Below are 17,487 nucleotides of genomic sequence, written 5' to 3' on the forward strand. Positions count from 1 at the left end.
TTCCCATCAATGTGACCAGAACGTTTGTTGGCGCATTCAATGCGGAAGTGACGTCTTTTCCTTAAACCGCTCCCTCACTGTACTCCCGTGCGAGTCCTATTCTACTTGCCCCTTCTTCTGGGAGCGCTTTGGGAGCTGCCTTTGATGACGTGTCGTTCTTCCCTTCTAGGCCTTGGGATGCCGAGGATAGGGTCATCCTCGGCTGCATCTCTAGGCCATTTGGACTTTTGCTGCATGTCCTCGGCAACAACTCTCCTCGGCGCGGGCCTTGGGCCCTAATGGAAAGCGGGGCCAGGATCACAAATTCTCTGGCCCCACAAATATACTTGGGTTTTTTATTTTTATTTTTATTTATTTATGGATATACCCTTGGTTGTGAACTTGATTAATTAGTGTGCCCAGAAGAATGAATAACAAAAAAAGAAAAAGAAAAAAGAAAAAGATATAGTTAAAAAATGATCTTTAGAGTGTGTTTGGCATAAGCTTATAAATTCAGCTTTTAAAATTTTTTTTTCTAACTTTTATGTACAACTTTTTAAACCTTACTTTTTCCCGCCTTTTCTCACATTTTCAAATTTTTTTTCAAGGTATAAACATACTTTAACACACTTTCAGCAAAAAAATTTCAATTTTAGCTAAATAAATTGTTCTTAAATAAACCCTTAGTGGGTTCTATTCCCTAGTTTTGTGCCAACATGATCTACATTTCAGAGTGATGCTACTTTGACAAGCTGCTTGATTCTTATCCTTTTTATTATATAATAAATTTAAGATATGAACTTGGTTTTTATAATTAAAGCTTAAAGGTGAGTATCAAAATATGTAAAATATTTTTAAATAGAAATTTGTAAAAAAGAAAATATCATCAACCTGTCACCAATATTGACTTTGATATAATAGGGGCCCAAGAGAGTTCGTGCACACGTATATTCTCTAAAAATTCTCGACCCATCACACACTTACTGTGACATTATAGAGGAATTACCTTTTTTATACAATGAAAAGACTTATTATGCAAGTTAGATAAAGTATTCCAAACAAAGGAAAAAGTGTTGATTCATGTTAGGTTGTTAGCCCGATTATTTTATTATGTTATAACAATAAATATGAGATAAAAACAAATTTCACAATATTTTCTTAATAGTTAATGTGTCATGTTGTAATTAAAGGATTGTTATTAGCTTACCAAAAATTTTCTCCTCATTTTATGATAAGAATGTATATTTCCTATTTTAGGTAACTACGTTTCATTTTTCATCCACCTCAGATTTCTTATTTTGAACTTTACTTCATTTAAATATTATTTATTCTTTTCTCAAAAAAAAAAAAAAATATTCATTCATTTTTAGTTATTTATCTCACTTTTCAAAATACTCATTTGTTTTATCACATTTACCAAGACACAAAAACCATAAAATACTCATTTGTTTTATCACCTCCAAACAAACACACCCTAAAGATAGGAAACAGTAGCAAATCCTCATTTTGGTGTAGAAATGGAAAATCTAATGTGGCTAAGTTTTGGGGTGATTTTTAGTTTCGGTTGCCTGTGTTTACTCCTTATCCTATTTAAAGTAACCTATTATCAATGTTTAATGAAAGTGATGTTAATAATAATCCCTTCATTGAAAGTATTGCATTAATTACAATTTGTCCAATCATCAAATCATGAAAAGATTGTAAAATTTATTGTGTTTAAACAATTGTTATATATATATATATATATATATCCCAAAAGATGGAAGTTATCCTTACACTTATAAAGTACTTGTAACTCGTAAGAAGAATGTTTTCTATAGTATATACTATATACTCTATAGCCAATTAATAATAGTATAAGATAATTTTTTGCATTTATTATTTATATTATATAAAATAATTCTTTTAATAAAAAGATTATATATTTTTTGAAAATAATTAAAGATTATAAATTTTATATGATTATAAATTTTATAATTATGAAACAACTCATAAATCATAATACATACTAGTAATACTAAGACTACAACTTTTACCATAACTTATTCACGTGATGGTAAATCCCACAACCCACCACTTTTACTTTATCATTGACAATCATAGCCTTTTTTAATACATAATTCAGCATTTCTTTAATGAAATATTCTGAATTTAGAAAGAAAACCTATATATTCCTTTACTCCTCCATAAGAAGAAAAGAAAGAAAAAGAAGATAAAACAGTTTTTGTTTTGTTTGGGTACACAAGTAGATAAACGTTGAGGTGAGGAGAATCACAATTATAAATGCCATTGCAAAGATGAGTCATTAAAGCCAGGAAAAGTAGAATAGAAACCTCGAGAGGCTTTATTTAAAATTTTAAATAAACCCACCACGTTAAGCTTTCTTTCTTCCTCTACACACACAAGACACACTCTCTCTCACATAAACAAATAGTTCAACTGCTATAGTCTGTGTAACCGTGTGTTTTTGAAGCCACAAGAAAAAAACCTTACAAACAAAGAAGTAGAACACCCCTTTTCAGAGAAGAACCAAGTAGGCATGGAGGACAGTGCCACCAATGTGGCCCGTGCCATTGTTGCATCCCTCGACTGGGCTTCTACCCCTGATGCTCGCAACGCCGCTTTTTCTTACTTAGATTCTGTACTCTCTCTCTCTCTCTCTGTCTACTTTTTTTTTTTTTTTTTTTTTTTTTTTGTGCAATACATGTGGTCACTTTGAGTTCTCTATAGAGTTTGAATCGTTGAAATTGGATTGCCTGTTGTGGAAAAAGTTGTTTCTTTTGTTGAGTTTTGGGTTAAATAAATGTAAGTTTTGATTTTGGTTGAGTTTCACCATATGGGTATTTGTGCTTCGTGTTTAATTGCTGTAAATTTGTTATCTTCTTATGTTTTTATGGGTTTTGGCCGTTTGGGCAACTGGGTTTGTTAAATTTGATTGCATGTTATGGCCTTAGAATTTAGAAGTGGTCAGTAATTTGGTTCAGTTTTTCCAAAAGGGTTTATGTGGTTTTTGTTTGAAGGGGTAAAATTGTTGAATTGCTTATTTTTCTGTAGGGGTTTAGCCTCTTGGATAACTTGAATACATAATCATGAAGTTATTTGATTAAGTTTCAACAAAATGGGTGTTCATGGTATCAAAATTTGAAAATTTAATGTTAGAATAAGGAGTTTATCAGACAAGGCTTTTGACTGCATTCTTACTTTTACCCTCTACAGCTAATTTAGTGAAACAAAACCCCTAATAAATCAGCCAAAGACCTGTAACATTACATTTGTGCAATTTTTTCACTTCTGTATAATAAGCACTGTAATTTCCTATTCTTATCTTATTTTTGTTGATACATACATTCTATTCGATTTATGCAGATTAAAACAGGAGATGTACGGGTTTTGGCAAGCACATCATTCCATCTAGTCAGAAAGGACTGGTCTTTAGTAATTCGGATGCATGCGTTTAAAATGTTGCAGGTTTGTGTGCATATGCCATTACTCTTTGCTTACTGGAGAAGTTTATTTATGCTATTTGTTATATTATCTGTTGATCCAACCCATGTATTAAACCAACATGGTTAATGGCGTATCTATAGGAATGCTATAGGTTATGTGCCGTGGGTCTTCTGGCTGGGTAGAATTTTGGCCTAGGATTCTGTCTAGGTGTAACTCATCAGGTGCAAGATGGGTCCTGCACTTCTGGCTTTCTCTCATGATATATTGGTGTCCATACTACTATATTTTCTGTTGTTGGTAGTGTACAGTAAGTGAATTAGAATTGATCTTATTTTTATTGTTTGGTTTAGTGAATTGATAAAATAGGCCATTACGTTTGAATGAACAACATACCATTTGTTAAACAATGGCTGTTGTTAGTAGTACTTTCAATGAGTAAAAGTTCCATGAAAATTGGAACTATAAACACATAAATTTCTAAGTGATGAATCTTATTAGAAGTATGTGGTTAAATGATTAAATTTATCGTATCCCAATAGCTGAAGCTTTTAGGACAATCGGTAATTTAACATGCTATCAGAGCAAGAGGTCTTGAGTAGTTGAGTTCAATCCTGTCTCCTCCACTCTACCTCCCATTTAAAATTCCACATATTGGGCCTCACCTATTAAAAGGAAGTTTGAGCCCACACGTGGGGGGGAGTGTTAAAAGTGTGTGGTTAAATGATTAAATTTACCATAACTTAATAGTTTAAGCTTTTGGGACAATCGGTAATTTAACAAACCTATATGGAAATCATCCTCTTCTATTATTGTAGCTTCAGTAATCTCATTGAGGTTATGGACTTACTGCATGCATCAGATCTAAGCATGTAAAAATTTTTGTCTTCAAAAGTGAACCTGAGGTTCCTGCAGAGTATGTCATATATCTTGTCACTAAGACTTGATAATTAAATAAGAAATTAGTATTTTTTTTTCTTTGTTAATATTTTAAGTTTTTTACTGGCAGTGTCTGACATTATATCATGTTATTTTTTCTGAGGTTATGTCTTTTAATCCCGCTATTCAAGCAGTCAAGCTAGGGTTGCAATGTAATGGTTTGGGTAATTGATATTTATTAGCTATATCATGTGGATTGTGGAGCATGAACAGAATTATATTTCTTTTGAAGGCTAGCAAGCCCTTCATTTTTTCCTTTAGAGGCAGTGTTTTCTTGGTGGGAAGTCTGCAGTGGAAATCAGATGGTGCATGATTTTGATTGCCCCACCCTCTTCCATGGACACCCCAAATATAAGTCTTAGAACTTTATATTTTTGGCAACTTCTTTAAAAAAGGATTTATTATTGGTAATTACACACACCTTGTGGGTCTTGAACCCATGATCTCACATTTTCCTTGTCCTTATGAGGAGAAGAGGTGCCATTAGCTCATTGGCTAAAAATATTTGCTGTTCAAAATCCTTTTACGCTTGGCAACATGCTGCTGAGGACCTCTTGCACGCTGGGGGGGAGGGGGGGGGGGGGGGGGGTGGTGTTGCTAAAAAGAGGAAGAAAGCCCACATATTCATGTATAGGAACAATGAATAATGCAAAAGAAAGTGTGATTCAGCTTAAAGAATTGCAGCATTATAGAGGGGAAAATGACTTTTTCTTTCATTTGACTGCAGAGAGATTTTTGGAGAGACTCTTAAACTTCTCCAAAGCATGTTTTTCAGTGTGTCTCCTTATCCAAAAGCACCAAATTGAAGCATGTAGGTATAGGCACTGCCCATTTGGGTGGCATTTTATTTATAGAAAGCTGAGCCTTCTATTTCTGAAGATGATGATGTGAGGCAAATGCTGGTTTTTAGTTTCTCAATGGAATAATGTTCTAGAGTGCCTAGTCTTTAAAGTGCATCCCAGTATCACTGCTATAGAATTTGACCTTTATGCTCTTGATACATAAAACTTATCGCTTATAGTCTAATTGTGTTATCAATCGCTAAAGTTCAAATGTCCAAGGCAAGTGTTGAGATTTACTTGAGTTTTGGCCTCTGCTGTTAGATTTATTACAGAATATAACCGAGTCGGTAATTAAGTGTACTAGTTTAAACCTTCCATTCCCTCTCCCCTTGGATCAAGACTTACTTTGAAGAAAAAAGAGAGAAAACTATAATTTATCCCTGTGGTTTGGCTCTCTTACATTTTAGTCCACAAACTTTCAATTGCTACAATTGACTTCCAAATTGAATTAAAATGAAAATGTTGGGTTTCATCCAAATAAAATGATTTTGCATTCTATGGACAACTTTGCCTGTCAATTTCCTAGTAGGGTAAATTACAGTTTGTGGTTTGGCCCTAGTACAAATTGGTTTTGCAAACTTTCCAGTCTCCACAGTTTGGATTAAAATGAAATAGTTAAGAGGGAACATGCCCCGAACATGCATAAAACACTTAGTTTTGATGTAACCCTAATGATTTCATTTTGGTCCAAATCACAGGGGATAACTTGTAATCTACCCAAAAAAATTCTGCAATTCAGATAGATGCCCTGAAGCCACAGGCATCAGAATATTTTTAGTGGAAGTCATTTCTAAACATGTTAAAGTTTTCTTTATATTTTGGCACATTCCTATCAGCTGGAATGCTAATGAGTGGATGGTAGTTCTGTTCATCTGTTGCCTGTGACAGGAATTGGTTCAGTTATACTCTAGAGATTTGCAGTTTCTTTCACAAGATATTGAAAATGATAGCAATAACGAATTTAGTTTAAAATAATCATCACAAAAAGACATCAATTTGCTTTTAAATTGCCTAGATCATGATTAGTGTGAGTGTATCAGATTGGAAGATCTTTACTTAGACTTTCTCTTTCTGTACGGCCTTTTTTGGCAGCCAAATGGTATTATTCTGATTTCCCTGTAAAGTTCAATGTTCTAAAAGGTGTGACTATAACATATGTATCCTTCTGCAGCATCTGGTACGACTGCGGTGGGAGGAATTAAGCCCTACAGAACGAAGGGACTTTGCAAATGTCACTGTTGATTTGATGTCTGAGATTGCAAATGCTTGTGAGGAGTGGGCTTTGAAAAGTCAAACAGCTGCTCTTGTTGCTGAGGTTTACACTATGCTGGTCTTGACTTTTGTTAAACACTAATGTTAATCATTTGCTGTTCTATTGCTCATCTTATGCCGTGTGACAGATAGTTAGAAGAGAAGGCTTAGTTTTATGGCAAGAACTGCGGGAGCCTCTATTTTCTCTGTCCAGCAAGGGTCCTGCACAAGTAAATTCATCTTTTTCCACTTGCAGTCATTGCCTTGCTTTATTACATTTTATTTTAGAATATGCACTAGGTGTTGTGTTGATTTTTTCCCCTTTTGTGTCAGGCTGAGTTGGTTTCGATGATGCTGAGGTGGCTTCCTGAAGATATTACAGTTCACAATGAAGATTTGGAAGGTCTATCATGGACTGCCCTTAGTTTTCTTTATTCTCTTTTTTGGGGGGTGGGTTGAAATGTGGAAATGTGTGTGGGTGCATACACATTAGATTTCTCATCTGCGGTTGTATTTCTGTAGCCCCTCTTACCCTGGTTTTGAATGTCTTACACAGGTGATAGGCGTAGGCTCTTATTGCGAGGACTTACTCAATCTTTGCCTGAGATTTTGCCTTTATTGTACACTGTATGCCTTGGTCCTTATCTTCAATTGACGTAGTTTATCCTTTCCTATTTATAATGCTTTAATTCTTGATACAGTTACTAGATAGGCACTATGCAGCTGCATGGAGTGAAGCAGCTAATCAACACGTTGACATTGTAAAACAGCATGTAGCCGCAGTGACAGCTACTTTAAATGCTGTGAATGCATATGCTGAATGGGCTCCCTTGCCTGATCTTGCTAAATATGGCATAATTCATGGGTATGATGTCTTCTTCTCAGTTTGGCAGAGTCGGATTCAAATAGATGTTTTGGTATCTTACCCTCTCTCTTACATGCACAACAGGTGTGGTTGCTTACTTTCTTCTCCTGAATTTCGTCTTCATGCTTGTGAGTTTTTCAAACTTGTCTCGCCAAGGTATGTGTTTCAGTTTTTTCAATTGTATGTTTGAGGTGGTTGGTAATTGAAAACATGCAAATATTTTTCCCTGGTGAGAGTTTCCTTGACTGTTGTGTTATTCTTATTTGTGACTTACAGGAAGAGACCTATTGATGTCTCTGCCTCTGAATTTGATTCGGCAATGAGTAATATCTTTCAGATCTTGATGAAAGTCTCTGGAGATTTTTTGGACAGATCAAGCTCTAATGCTGGATCTATTGATGAAAGTGAATTTGAGTTTGCGGAATATATATGTGAGAGTATGGTGTCTTTGGGTTCTTCAAACTTGCAGTGTATAGCTAGTGATAGCGCCCTTCTTCCTCTTTATTTACAACAGGTAATTGGACTTTGTAATATTTAGTGTTGTTAAAAGTGTGGTTAGGGCACTTAAAGTTCAAATTTCAAAGCTGCAAGGTCTAAGCACTTTGCTTGGCCTAAGCGAAGTCATTTAATGAAGCAAGCCGAGCCTTAGGCATGCTTTTCTGGTGCTTTTTGAAGAAACACAAAGCACACCTAGGCATGCTTTTTTATTGTTATTCTTCTAAAAATATATGAATCATTAAAATTTACCACTTGATTTTGAAGGAAATGACATAGACCATTGATTGTGGGCTACTGGGCTCTCATCTCTACTATGGTTGGAGTACAATGGCCAATGGGTGATGCCAAAGAGAGTGATTGAGGTTCTTTTTGGATGTTGTAGCTGAGTTAGTAACATAGAAGTTCTTTTGCATGGAAAGCCACCCCTTTGTTTAATTTTGACTATGTGGAAGGAAAGGAACAACCAAACATTCAACGATAAGGAGTCTACTATTTCTGAATTGAAATCTAGTTTCCTAAGGACATTGTTTGAGTGGTCCTAAATAATAGGTTCTAGTGGTTTGCAATCTTTGTTTGACTTTGTTTATTCCCTTTCTCTTTGTTTGTAAGGACTGGTGATTGTATTCTTTAGGAATATTTGGTGTACACATGTGTGCATAAAGTCTTTTCAATAAATTTATTACTTATATAAAAGGAAAAAAAAAAAAAAAAAACTTTGTCCATCCATAAAACTTTTATGATGTGGGTTTTCATGTACAATACCAAGTTTTATAATCTAAATTGTTAAACTCTAGTTCCAAATGATTTCTCATCATGTGTAATTGTGTGAACTATTCATTTCCATGGATGTTTAATGTGTGATTGATTTAGTCAATTACATTATAACCCATTTAATATTCTTTCCAGATGTTGGGGTTTTTTCAACACGTTAAGCTAGGTCTTCATTATCACTCCCTGCTCTTTTGGCTGGTATGTGTAGTAATTTTCCAATTATCAATAATAAAGGTTAGGTAGTACCTAGTTACCTTTAAATGTTTTTAATGATTGCTTCCCTTGTTAGGCACTAATGAGAGACTTAATGTCAAAGCCGAAGGTTGTTGCACATTCAACTGGAGGCAGTTCAGCTGTGAATAGTCTGAGCACTGGTTCTGGGCAGGTTGATTATGAAAAGAGAAAGATCTTAAGTTTTGTGAATGATGATATTTGTAGTGCAATTCTGGATATATCTTTCCAGCGCACGCTAAAGAGAGAAAAGGTTCCTCCTGGAACAGCATTTCCGCTGGGGGCATTGGAGTTGTGGAGTGATGATTTTGAGGGCAGGGGTGATTTCGGCCAATATCGTTCAAGGCTGGTATGTATCACATGGTTTGGAATTAGTTTTGTTAATTTTGCATTCTGATACCCTGCCTTTTTCTTTTTCTTGTTAACAATATGCTGCAATTATGATAGTTTTTTCTAATAAGAGAAGGGCGCCCCTGCCGCGCGCGCCCGGGGGGGTGGGGTGTTATTCATACAGCCATAACAGGTGTGAATTGTAATTTCTAAGGATGTTCTAGTCCTATACATTAGGTTTTGTTGATAATTTCAACTCAGATGAAGGGAGATGTCAAAATACCAACGAAGGTATAACTGAGTTTTTCTAATCTTAATTTTTTATGGCCAATGGATATTGTGCAAAATGGAAGTCTGTTTCAAACAGAAAAAGAAAAAAATGGTGAAGTGGCATGGAGAAGACTAGGGATGTATGCTAGCAGGGGTTCCCCTTCCCCCCTGCTCTATATTTGCTCTATTATTTATATTACGAATCATTCTATAATCAAAGTTCCATTAAGTTAGGATCATTTATTTTCAATAGAAAATTTTGACACTTAACACTGTCATCAACATAGTATGTTATAAGTTGGGATTAGAAATGTCCACAGCCTCGCTTTGGCCACAGCTCATAATCTGTAAATCTGGTAATTGTCATGCAATTGCAATTTTTTTAGAGGGGATTATTTGTATAGTTTATAATAATAAAAACAAAAAAAAGGCTAGGAAAAAAGAAGAGTAGTTTACATCTTGCATTATATAAGGGTTTTTTTCCCCTCTGTTTTGATTTTATGATTAAATCCATAGTGTGGCCTAGGAGTGGAATGTTATGTCCTTTTAGGTAGTTACCTTTTGCTAGGGGAGGTCAGAGGGACTAACATTGTATGTCTCAGATGGTCCTTACAGGTAAAGGTCTTAGGGTTCTTTCTTTTTGATCTTTCTTTTCTGGGGCTTTGTTTAATGATGTGTGATCTCTTAATGCAGTTGGAGTTGGTCAGGTTTGTTGCTTCTTACAAGCCCCTCATAGCTGGTGCTAAAGTTTCTGAAAGATCTATTGCAATCATCAAACACCTCTTGCTTTCTCAAATGCCTGCTCAGGTTTGGGTATAAACATTTGTTTATAGGATTTACTCTCTCTGGAGTTGCAAGATTCCCAGCATCACTTCATGCCTATGTCATAAATGACAGTCTTTTGCTGTGTACTTGCTTTTCTAAATTTCAGGACTTACCTGTGATGGAAAGTATGCAATTGGCTCTAGAAAATATTGTGAATGCCATTTTTGATGGATCAAATGAATTTGGAGGGGGTAGTTCTGAAGTTCAGCTTGCACTGTGTAGAATATTCGAAGGTTTTTTTTAGCAAACTTTTTTCATCCTATTAGAGTTTTTAGTTTTTGGTTATATATATTGGACTCCTTAAATCATTTTGGTTGCTTGACCTGAAGGTTTACTCCAGCAACTGCTTTCTTTGAAATGGACCGAGCCAGCACTTGTGGAAGTACTCGGGCACTATTTAGATGCATTGGGTCCCTTTCTGAAGCATTTTCCTGCTGCAGTTGGTAGTGTCATCAATAAGCTATTTGAGCTCCTAAACTCACTTCCTTTCGTTGTTAAGGTTGTCTGCAACTTTTAGTTGTCATTTTCCTTTTCAATTCCTTGTAAAGAAAACCGTAAGAAGCATGGAATTTAAACCAGTTTCACTTGGCAGGATCCTTCTACAAGTAGTGCACGGTATGCGAGGTTGCAGATTTGTACATCATTTATTCGAATAGCCAAAGCTGCTGACAAAAGTATTCTGCCTCACATGAAGGTGAGTTTTTTTATCTACTTGTATGTAATTCACAGCCCAGGTCCAGAGGTTTCAAACTAGAACATGCTGCATATTGAGCATATGCAACTGCTATTCTTACTCCCCCCTCATGTGTGCACCCAAACTCTTCTCAATAAGTGGTGCTCAACTTACGAAATTTTAAAATTTTAAAATTTTAAATGAGAGGTAGAATGGAGACATGTTTTGAACTTAGTACCCACTACTTTGATACCATGATAAACTACTACTTATTCCAAAAGCTTAAGTTTATAGGAAAGGGTGAAATTAATCACTTGATCATTATTCTAGAAGTAACATGCTCTAAATTCAAGTACTGCCTGCACACAATGCTTATTCATGCTTCTTTTGTACATATCAATACCTCATAAACATATAAGGAAAATAAAGTTATATAATCATCCATGTCCGCATAAAAAAGAACCTAAGAGCTCATCTCTGGTATCTTATTCGCTTTGTAATGTTCTCTTTGTAAAGGATATAGCAGACACCATGGCGCATATGCAAAGAGAAGGTTGTTTGCTCCGTGGTGAACATAATATTCTTGGGGAAGCATTTCTTGTAATGGCTTCTACTGCTGGGTAATTACTTGCTTATAGTGACTGACCCTGTGTTTATATGTGTGATTTTGTATGTCTTTCTTATTACTGTGAGTTTGTAAAATTGGTGCAGGATTCAGCAGCAGCAAGAAGTTTTGGCATGGTTACTAAATCCGTTGAGCCAACAGTGGACACAACTTGAGTGGCAAAATAATTATTTGTCTGAACCACTAGGTATGGTTCGCCTGTGCTCTGAGACAACAACTATGTGGTCAATTTTCCACACCGTGACATTCTTTGAGAAGGCACTTAAGAGGAGTGGACTGAGAAAAACGTATTCAAATTTACAAAACAACTTGACATCTAGCTCTAATCCTTTACACCCAATGGCTTCTCATCTGTCATGGATGCTGCCTCCTCTTTTAAAAGTATGCATTCGCCATGTTAAATATTCTCATCAGTGATGCTCTTTAAATGTGATATTTTTAGGGCCAGGCAATAATTTGACTGTTTGTATTCTTTAAGTTTCTAGATAGTAATAATTGTGGCATGTCTTTGTTTATTTGCAGCTTCTTCGTGCTGTACATTCCCTTTGGTCTCCATCCATATCTCAAATGTTACCTGGAGAGATTAAAGCTGCAATGAGCATGACTGATGCTGAGCAATTCAGTCTCCTTGGGGAAGGGAATCCTAAATTGTCAAAGGGTGCATTAATTTTCACAGATGGATCTCATGCTGACATGGGTAAGGAAGGATATGCAGAGCCAAATGGGTCCGATGATATACGAAATTGGTTGAAAGGTATCAGAGACAGTGGGTACGTATGTATGCATTTGGGTTCTCTTTGATTACTCAAAGTTATTATTTGAATATTTGTTGATACTTTTTTCTTACCCCTTTCCCTGTTTTGCCCTTATCATAGATCATGGATACATTAGAAGATAAAGAAATAGAGAAAAGAGGCCCAAAATTAAGATCAAAAGACAGTCATACTAGATATTAACCCCAAATGTCCTAAAAAATTTTTTCCCATTGAAACCATGTTCCATTTTCACGTAAACTAGTAAAAAAAAGGCAAACAAACAGAAAAGGCTGTTTTAGATCAAATTCCTATATGCTCTCCAGTGCAAGACAAAGAAAAATGGAAAATGTTATATTATGTATTGAATTAACATATTGTTGATGCAATAAAACTATTGAAAATTTACCGAAACGCTCAGATGACTTCTTATTCTATCATGGACAGCAATATTTGCTTCTCAGTTAGGTATAACCATGCAGTAGCGTGTTTATGGGGGCCGAGGAACCCTTCATATAAATTTGGCAAAAGAGTCAACATTGAACTCAAATCTAGAGTATTGAAAATATTTGGTTAATGTCATCTTTGTTTATATTTTAATAAAATTATTATTTGAAATTGACTTGATATTGAAAGTTGAGGCACTAAATTGACACAATTAATACATGAGGACTAAAAGGCACAATTCATAGTTTGGAGACCAAATTGAACTTTACCCAATAATTGAAGGACCAAATTAGTAATTTAACCAAAATATGTATTTGCTTTTTATCTTATCAATGTGATAAAGACAGATATTCTGGCCAACATTTTCAATGAATAATGAAAGATATGCTTGGGAAATTTCTCCTAGTCTCTTAGCTTTGATTCTGGCTCAGGTTTGGCTGCTCAAGAATCATGAAGCACCATGGGAGAATTATACAAAACTTCACATAGCCAAGTATTTTCTTCATGCAATTAGGGTCTGTTTGGATATCGCTTATTGCTGAAAACTTTGTAGCAAAATAATTTTTAAATGTGTGAATAGTAGCGTGGGACAGTTTTAAAGTTGTTATTCTAGAAAAAAAAAGGTACTTGTGGGTCCCGTAAACAGTGCACGGGACCCACAAAAAACGCTTGACGCACAAAAATGCTGGACGTGGCTGCTATCCAAACATACACTTAATGTTGTTTGGTGCAATTTTTAGATTCATCTAATTAATCAAACAAAAAAGCATATTTGAAGTCTTGAGTGAAGAATCCATGGACATCTTTGAATGACTCCTCATTTACTTGCGCTTAATTGAGACAGTGATGGCACTGTTGCCATAAGTTGTCAGTTGGGATCAGTATCTCTTCATCACTATTATGTTACAAATTTCAAGCTGAAGTAAATTCTAATATTGTTCTTGGTAATTAGTGGAGTGAATCATTTTATATTTTTTATAATTAAAATTTCATTTATATATTAATGAGCATTTATTGGTTTCGTTTAATGACATATTATGGATGTATGCAATAATGAATCTTTTAAACTAGTTTTGTCATGTACTATTTAGGTTTAGGTTGATGCGAAATGTTCCTTTTTGATGCTGATGCATCCTACCTATGTAATCCTAGGTACAATGTATTGGGCTTGTCAACAACCATTGGAGATTCATTTTTCAGAGGTTCGGATCTACATTCTGTTGAGCTAGCCCTAGTGGAGAATATACAGTCAATGGAGTTCAGGCATATAAGGCAGCTTGTTCATTCAGTTTTGATTCCTTTGGTTAAATTTTGCCCTTCTGACTTGTGGGATGTCTGGCTGGAAAAGATCCTGCATCCATTATTTAACCACTCTCAGCAGGCTCTAAACTTCTCATGGTCCAGTCTTCTACGTGAAGGTAGAGCAAAGGTTCCAGATGTCCGTGGCATACTTGCTGGGTCAGACTTAAAAGTGGAAGTAATGGAAGAAAAGCTACTTCGAGATCTAACTCGTGAAATATGTTCACTCCTTTCCGCCATAGCTTGGCCACCTCTAAATACTGGCCTTCCTTCTCTAGAACAGTCTGGGCATGCAAGCCGTGTCGATATGTCTTCTCTTAAAGATTTAGATGCTTTCAGGTTGAGCTCTATGGTTGGGTATGTGCACTACTTACTGGAGCTTTTTCTGTTGTTTGTAGGATTCTTTGCATCCTTACCAACAAATTTGTTTAAAAAATTGTGATTCGTTTGCAGTTTCCTTTGGACACACAAAGGTCTAGCCCTTCCAGCCTTAAAGATATGTCTAGAAGCTTTCACATGGACTGATGGTGAAGCTGTGACAAAAGTTTCTTCATTTTCTGCTGCTTTGGTTGTCCTAGCCATATCAACCAATAATGAGGAACTTCAAGCATTTGTTTCTAGAGATCTGTTTTCTGCAATTATCCGAGGGTTGGCCCTTGAGTCTAATGCTATTATCAGTGCAGATCTGGTTGGTCTCTGTCGTGAAATATTCATTTATCTCTGTGATAGAGATCCTGCTCCTAGGGAGGTTAGTTGTGATTCCTCCCTCTTTTAAAAAAAAAAAAAGTGTCTTGTGCATGACATTTACAAGTGGGTAGGCTTTGATTAAAGGAGTATCTAAGAAGTTTTAATGAGAGGGGATGTGTTTCTTTGGTTGTCCCAGGTGTTGCTCTCGCTCCCTTATATCAAACCCCATGATTTGGCTGCTTTTGAAGAAGCTTTAACAAAGACATCTAGTCCTAAGGAGCAGAAGCAGCATATGAAGAGCCTGCTTTTATTAGCTACTGGAAACAAGTTGAAAGCACTTGCTGCTCAGAAAAGTGTAAATGTTATTACAAATGTTTCAAGTAAGCTTTCATAGTTATCAATTTTTTGCATTTCTTTTTAATTCATTTTCAAAATAACATTAGTAGAAGTAGTTAAAAAGGTCATGTCAATTAAGGAAGTAACAAAGTGTATAACTTTGGATATAATAGAATTGAGAAAAAAAAATGTGGCCAACCTTGACTAATCTATGGAATATCCTTACCAATCCCAAATAATATGGGGTAATTGTTGTTGATGTTGTCATTGTCCAATGACAACTTATTCTATGGAAGATGATAAATCAAAATGGAAATATTTATGAGTTTGGAAAGTTTATTATTCAATATTCTCTTTCCATGGCCTATCTCTATCGTGTGACTAAATTTCCCATGCCCTATATTTAGCTTTAGAGTTTGCATAAACATATATAAACATCTTTTCATTACAACATATGTTTTTTATTTATCTTATAATTTTATCAGTTTGGTAATATTTGCTAACATATAGCACATTCCTACTCACAGCAAGGCCTCGCAATTTGGTAAATGCTCCAGAATCCAGATCTGATGATGGGGAAGTTGTGGGATTGGCAGCAATCTTGTGATCATGGCAGATTTCTTGTACAGATTTGAGTTTTACTTTAAAAGTGGGGATATCTTCTCACAAATATATATATTTTTTGATGACATAGAACCTCAACAAGGTAGGGCCCTTTGAACTCATCCCTGCGGAGTAAACCACGGATACAACGAAGGTTAAGGTATATTTTTTCTCAAATATACCATGGTCTAAGGCACATTTTTCTCGCCGAAGGTCAACAGCAAACCAGTTCACCCTCCGAGAACCTCGAATATAGAAGATTTTGACTGGGGGTACAAAAGTTCCATGGCATTCCATTATTTATATGCGTGTATTGCCATGGGAGTGAGGCTTTTCAAATTGATATATACTTCATTTATATTTTATCTTTCTTTTCTAGATTTAAACCACACTTACAGACTGTCAGCCTATGATTAAACTATTCCTTACCCTAGTAGCTTCTTTTTTTTGATGAACACCCTAGTAGCTTCTTATGTTTGAAATAGAGAATCCTGGTCATGTTTCAAGGCATATATAGACTTCCAGAAGCTTACTGAATGCTATTTTGTTCAAATGCTTTGAGCACCTTTTCATCTACAGGATGTGGCCATATTGCTTTGTTTGTAGCTGTAAAAAACCAACATTTAAAAAAAATAAAAAATAAAAAAATAATTGGAGAGAAACCTAGAATGTACCAAGGATTGAGTTGCCAATCAATCATTGGCATACTGGCAAAGATGTAAAAAAAAGAATGTAATTACTAATATAATGTCCAATGTTCGATTTAGCGGGTGCTTTGTGGAATTAACATGCATTTTGGAAGATAGCTAATTGCATTTCAATGGTAGGTTTGTCATTTTACATCAGAAAAATTAGGCCAGTATTCGAGAAAGTTAGCTGTGTAAGTCTAAACACACCAGAGGCCTTGTCATCACAAGGTACTTTCTAAAGTGTTCTAGGGTTGTCCTGGTTTTGGAGTAAACGTTAGGTTTAGACAAATTAAATCCTCTACACTTTTATACGTTTTTCTTTTCTTTTATAGTTTTAATTTTTAATTTTATTTTTCCATTTCAGTTCTTTAATACTTACATTTATTTCCTATATAATCCTTATACGTCTTTATCCAAATTGTGCCATTAAGCTCCGTTAAGCTCCATCTACTTTTGATAACAAAACTATGTTCTTTTATGGGGTTTAGCAGCATCATATGAAAAAAAAAAATTGAAATCATTGGAACAAAAATAAAAGCTGAAGAAAGTTTAGGCATGTTTGATTGATATTATTCTTCTTTGAAGTGATCTATATTCTTCAAACTTTTGTTATAGTGTGATATGTTTTCCCCGCTTTTTTTTGATACAACTAAACTTTTTTTAAATTTCAAATTAATTAATCAAATTTCTCATTATTTTATGGAGATTAATAATCAAACTTCATTATTCCCTTTCACATACTGTCATGTGTGCAGTTGTATTTTCCAATCAAGTTATTTTAGACATTCAATCAAATCTTCAAAAAAAAAAAGGGGTAGCTCTGAAGTATTTTTTTAACACGTGATAGCATCCTCCTAAACAACCTTGGGGATGTTTTCTTGGATTTAAGATCTCAACCTGAATCTCTACTACTGAATTGTATTATCAGCAAGACAAAAACCCAAAATTAAATATTCAAGACATTAGGAGTAGACTAGTTTTCAATAAACAAAAAATTCAACATTCAATAAACAAAAAATACTCCTACCAACCTTGCTTTTCACCTTCCCCAGTGAAAGAGACTCCGTCACAGTAATAAAGTTTTACTCCGTATCACTGGCTAAGCCATAAAGTTTTCCTAGAGGGGCAAGT

General features: G+C 35.1%; 1 protein-coding gene across 2 annotated transcripts; it reads left to right on the top strand.

Annotated features, from left to right (window-relative positions):
• Nucleotides 1-2,338: 2,338 nt before the first annotated feature.
• LOC115979866 (protein HASTY 1) lies at nt 2,339-16,245 on the top strand. Of its 2 annotated transcripts, XM_031101933.1 has the most exons (22): nt 2,339-2,620; nt 3,346-3,447; nt 6,376-6,519; nt 6,605-6,685; nt 6,789-6,858; nt 7,012-7,082; nt 7,157-7,320; nt 7,405-7,476; nt 7,597-7,834; nt 8,725-8,787; nt 8,879-9,169; nt 10,114-10,227; nt 10,352-10,478; nt 10,575-10,744; nt 10,838-10,939; nt 11,435-11,538; nt 11,630-11,924; nt 12,066-12,313; nt 13,895-14,398; nt 14,495-14,789; nt 14,925-15,108; nt 15,592-16,245. In XM_031101933.1, the coding sequence occupies exons 1-22, from the start codon at nt 2,519-2,521 to the stop codon at nt 15,669-15,671; spliced, it is 3,621 nt and encodes a 1,206-aa protein (XP_030957793.1). In that variant the 5' UTR covers nt 2,339-2,518; the 3' UTR covers nt 15,672-16,245. The 2 variants fall into 2 exon arrangements, with proteins under 2 accessions (XP_030957793.1, XP_030957794.1); XM_031101934.1 differs by lacking the exons at nt 2,339-2,620; nt 3,346-3,447 and having other exon boundaries at nt 6,429-6,519; nt 6,609-6,685.
• The last annotated feature ends 1,242 nt before the right edge of the window (nt 16,246-17,487 follow it).

The sequence above is a fragment of the Quercus lobata genome, chromosome 3, assembly GCF_001633185.2.
Source record: "Quercus lobata isolate SW786 chromosome 3, ValleyOak3.0 Primary Assembly, whole genome shotgun sequence".
NCBI lineage: Eukaryota > Viridiplantae > Streptophyta > Magnoliopsida > Fagales > Fagaceae > Quercus > Quercus lobata.

Coding starts and splice junctions, on each gene's coding strand:
- LOC115979866 (XM_031101933.1), top strand. CDS start 2,519: ATGGAGGACAGTGCCACCAATGTGGCCCGTGCCATTGTTGCATCCCTC. Junction 3,448..6,375: donor ATGCGTTTAAAATGTTGCAG/GTTTGTGTGCAT, acceptor ATCCTTCTGCAG/CATCTGGTACGACTGCGGTG. Junction 10,745..10,837: donor CACTTCCTTTCGTTGTTAAG/GTTGTCTGCAAC, acceptor TTCACTTGGCAG/GATCCTTCTACAAGTAGTGC.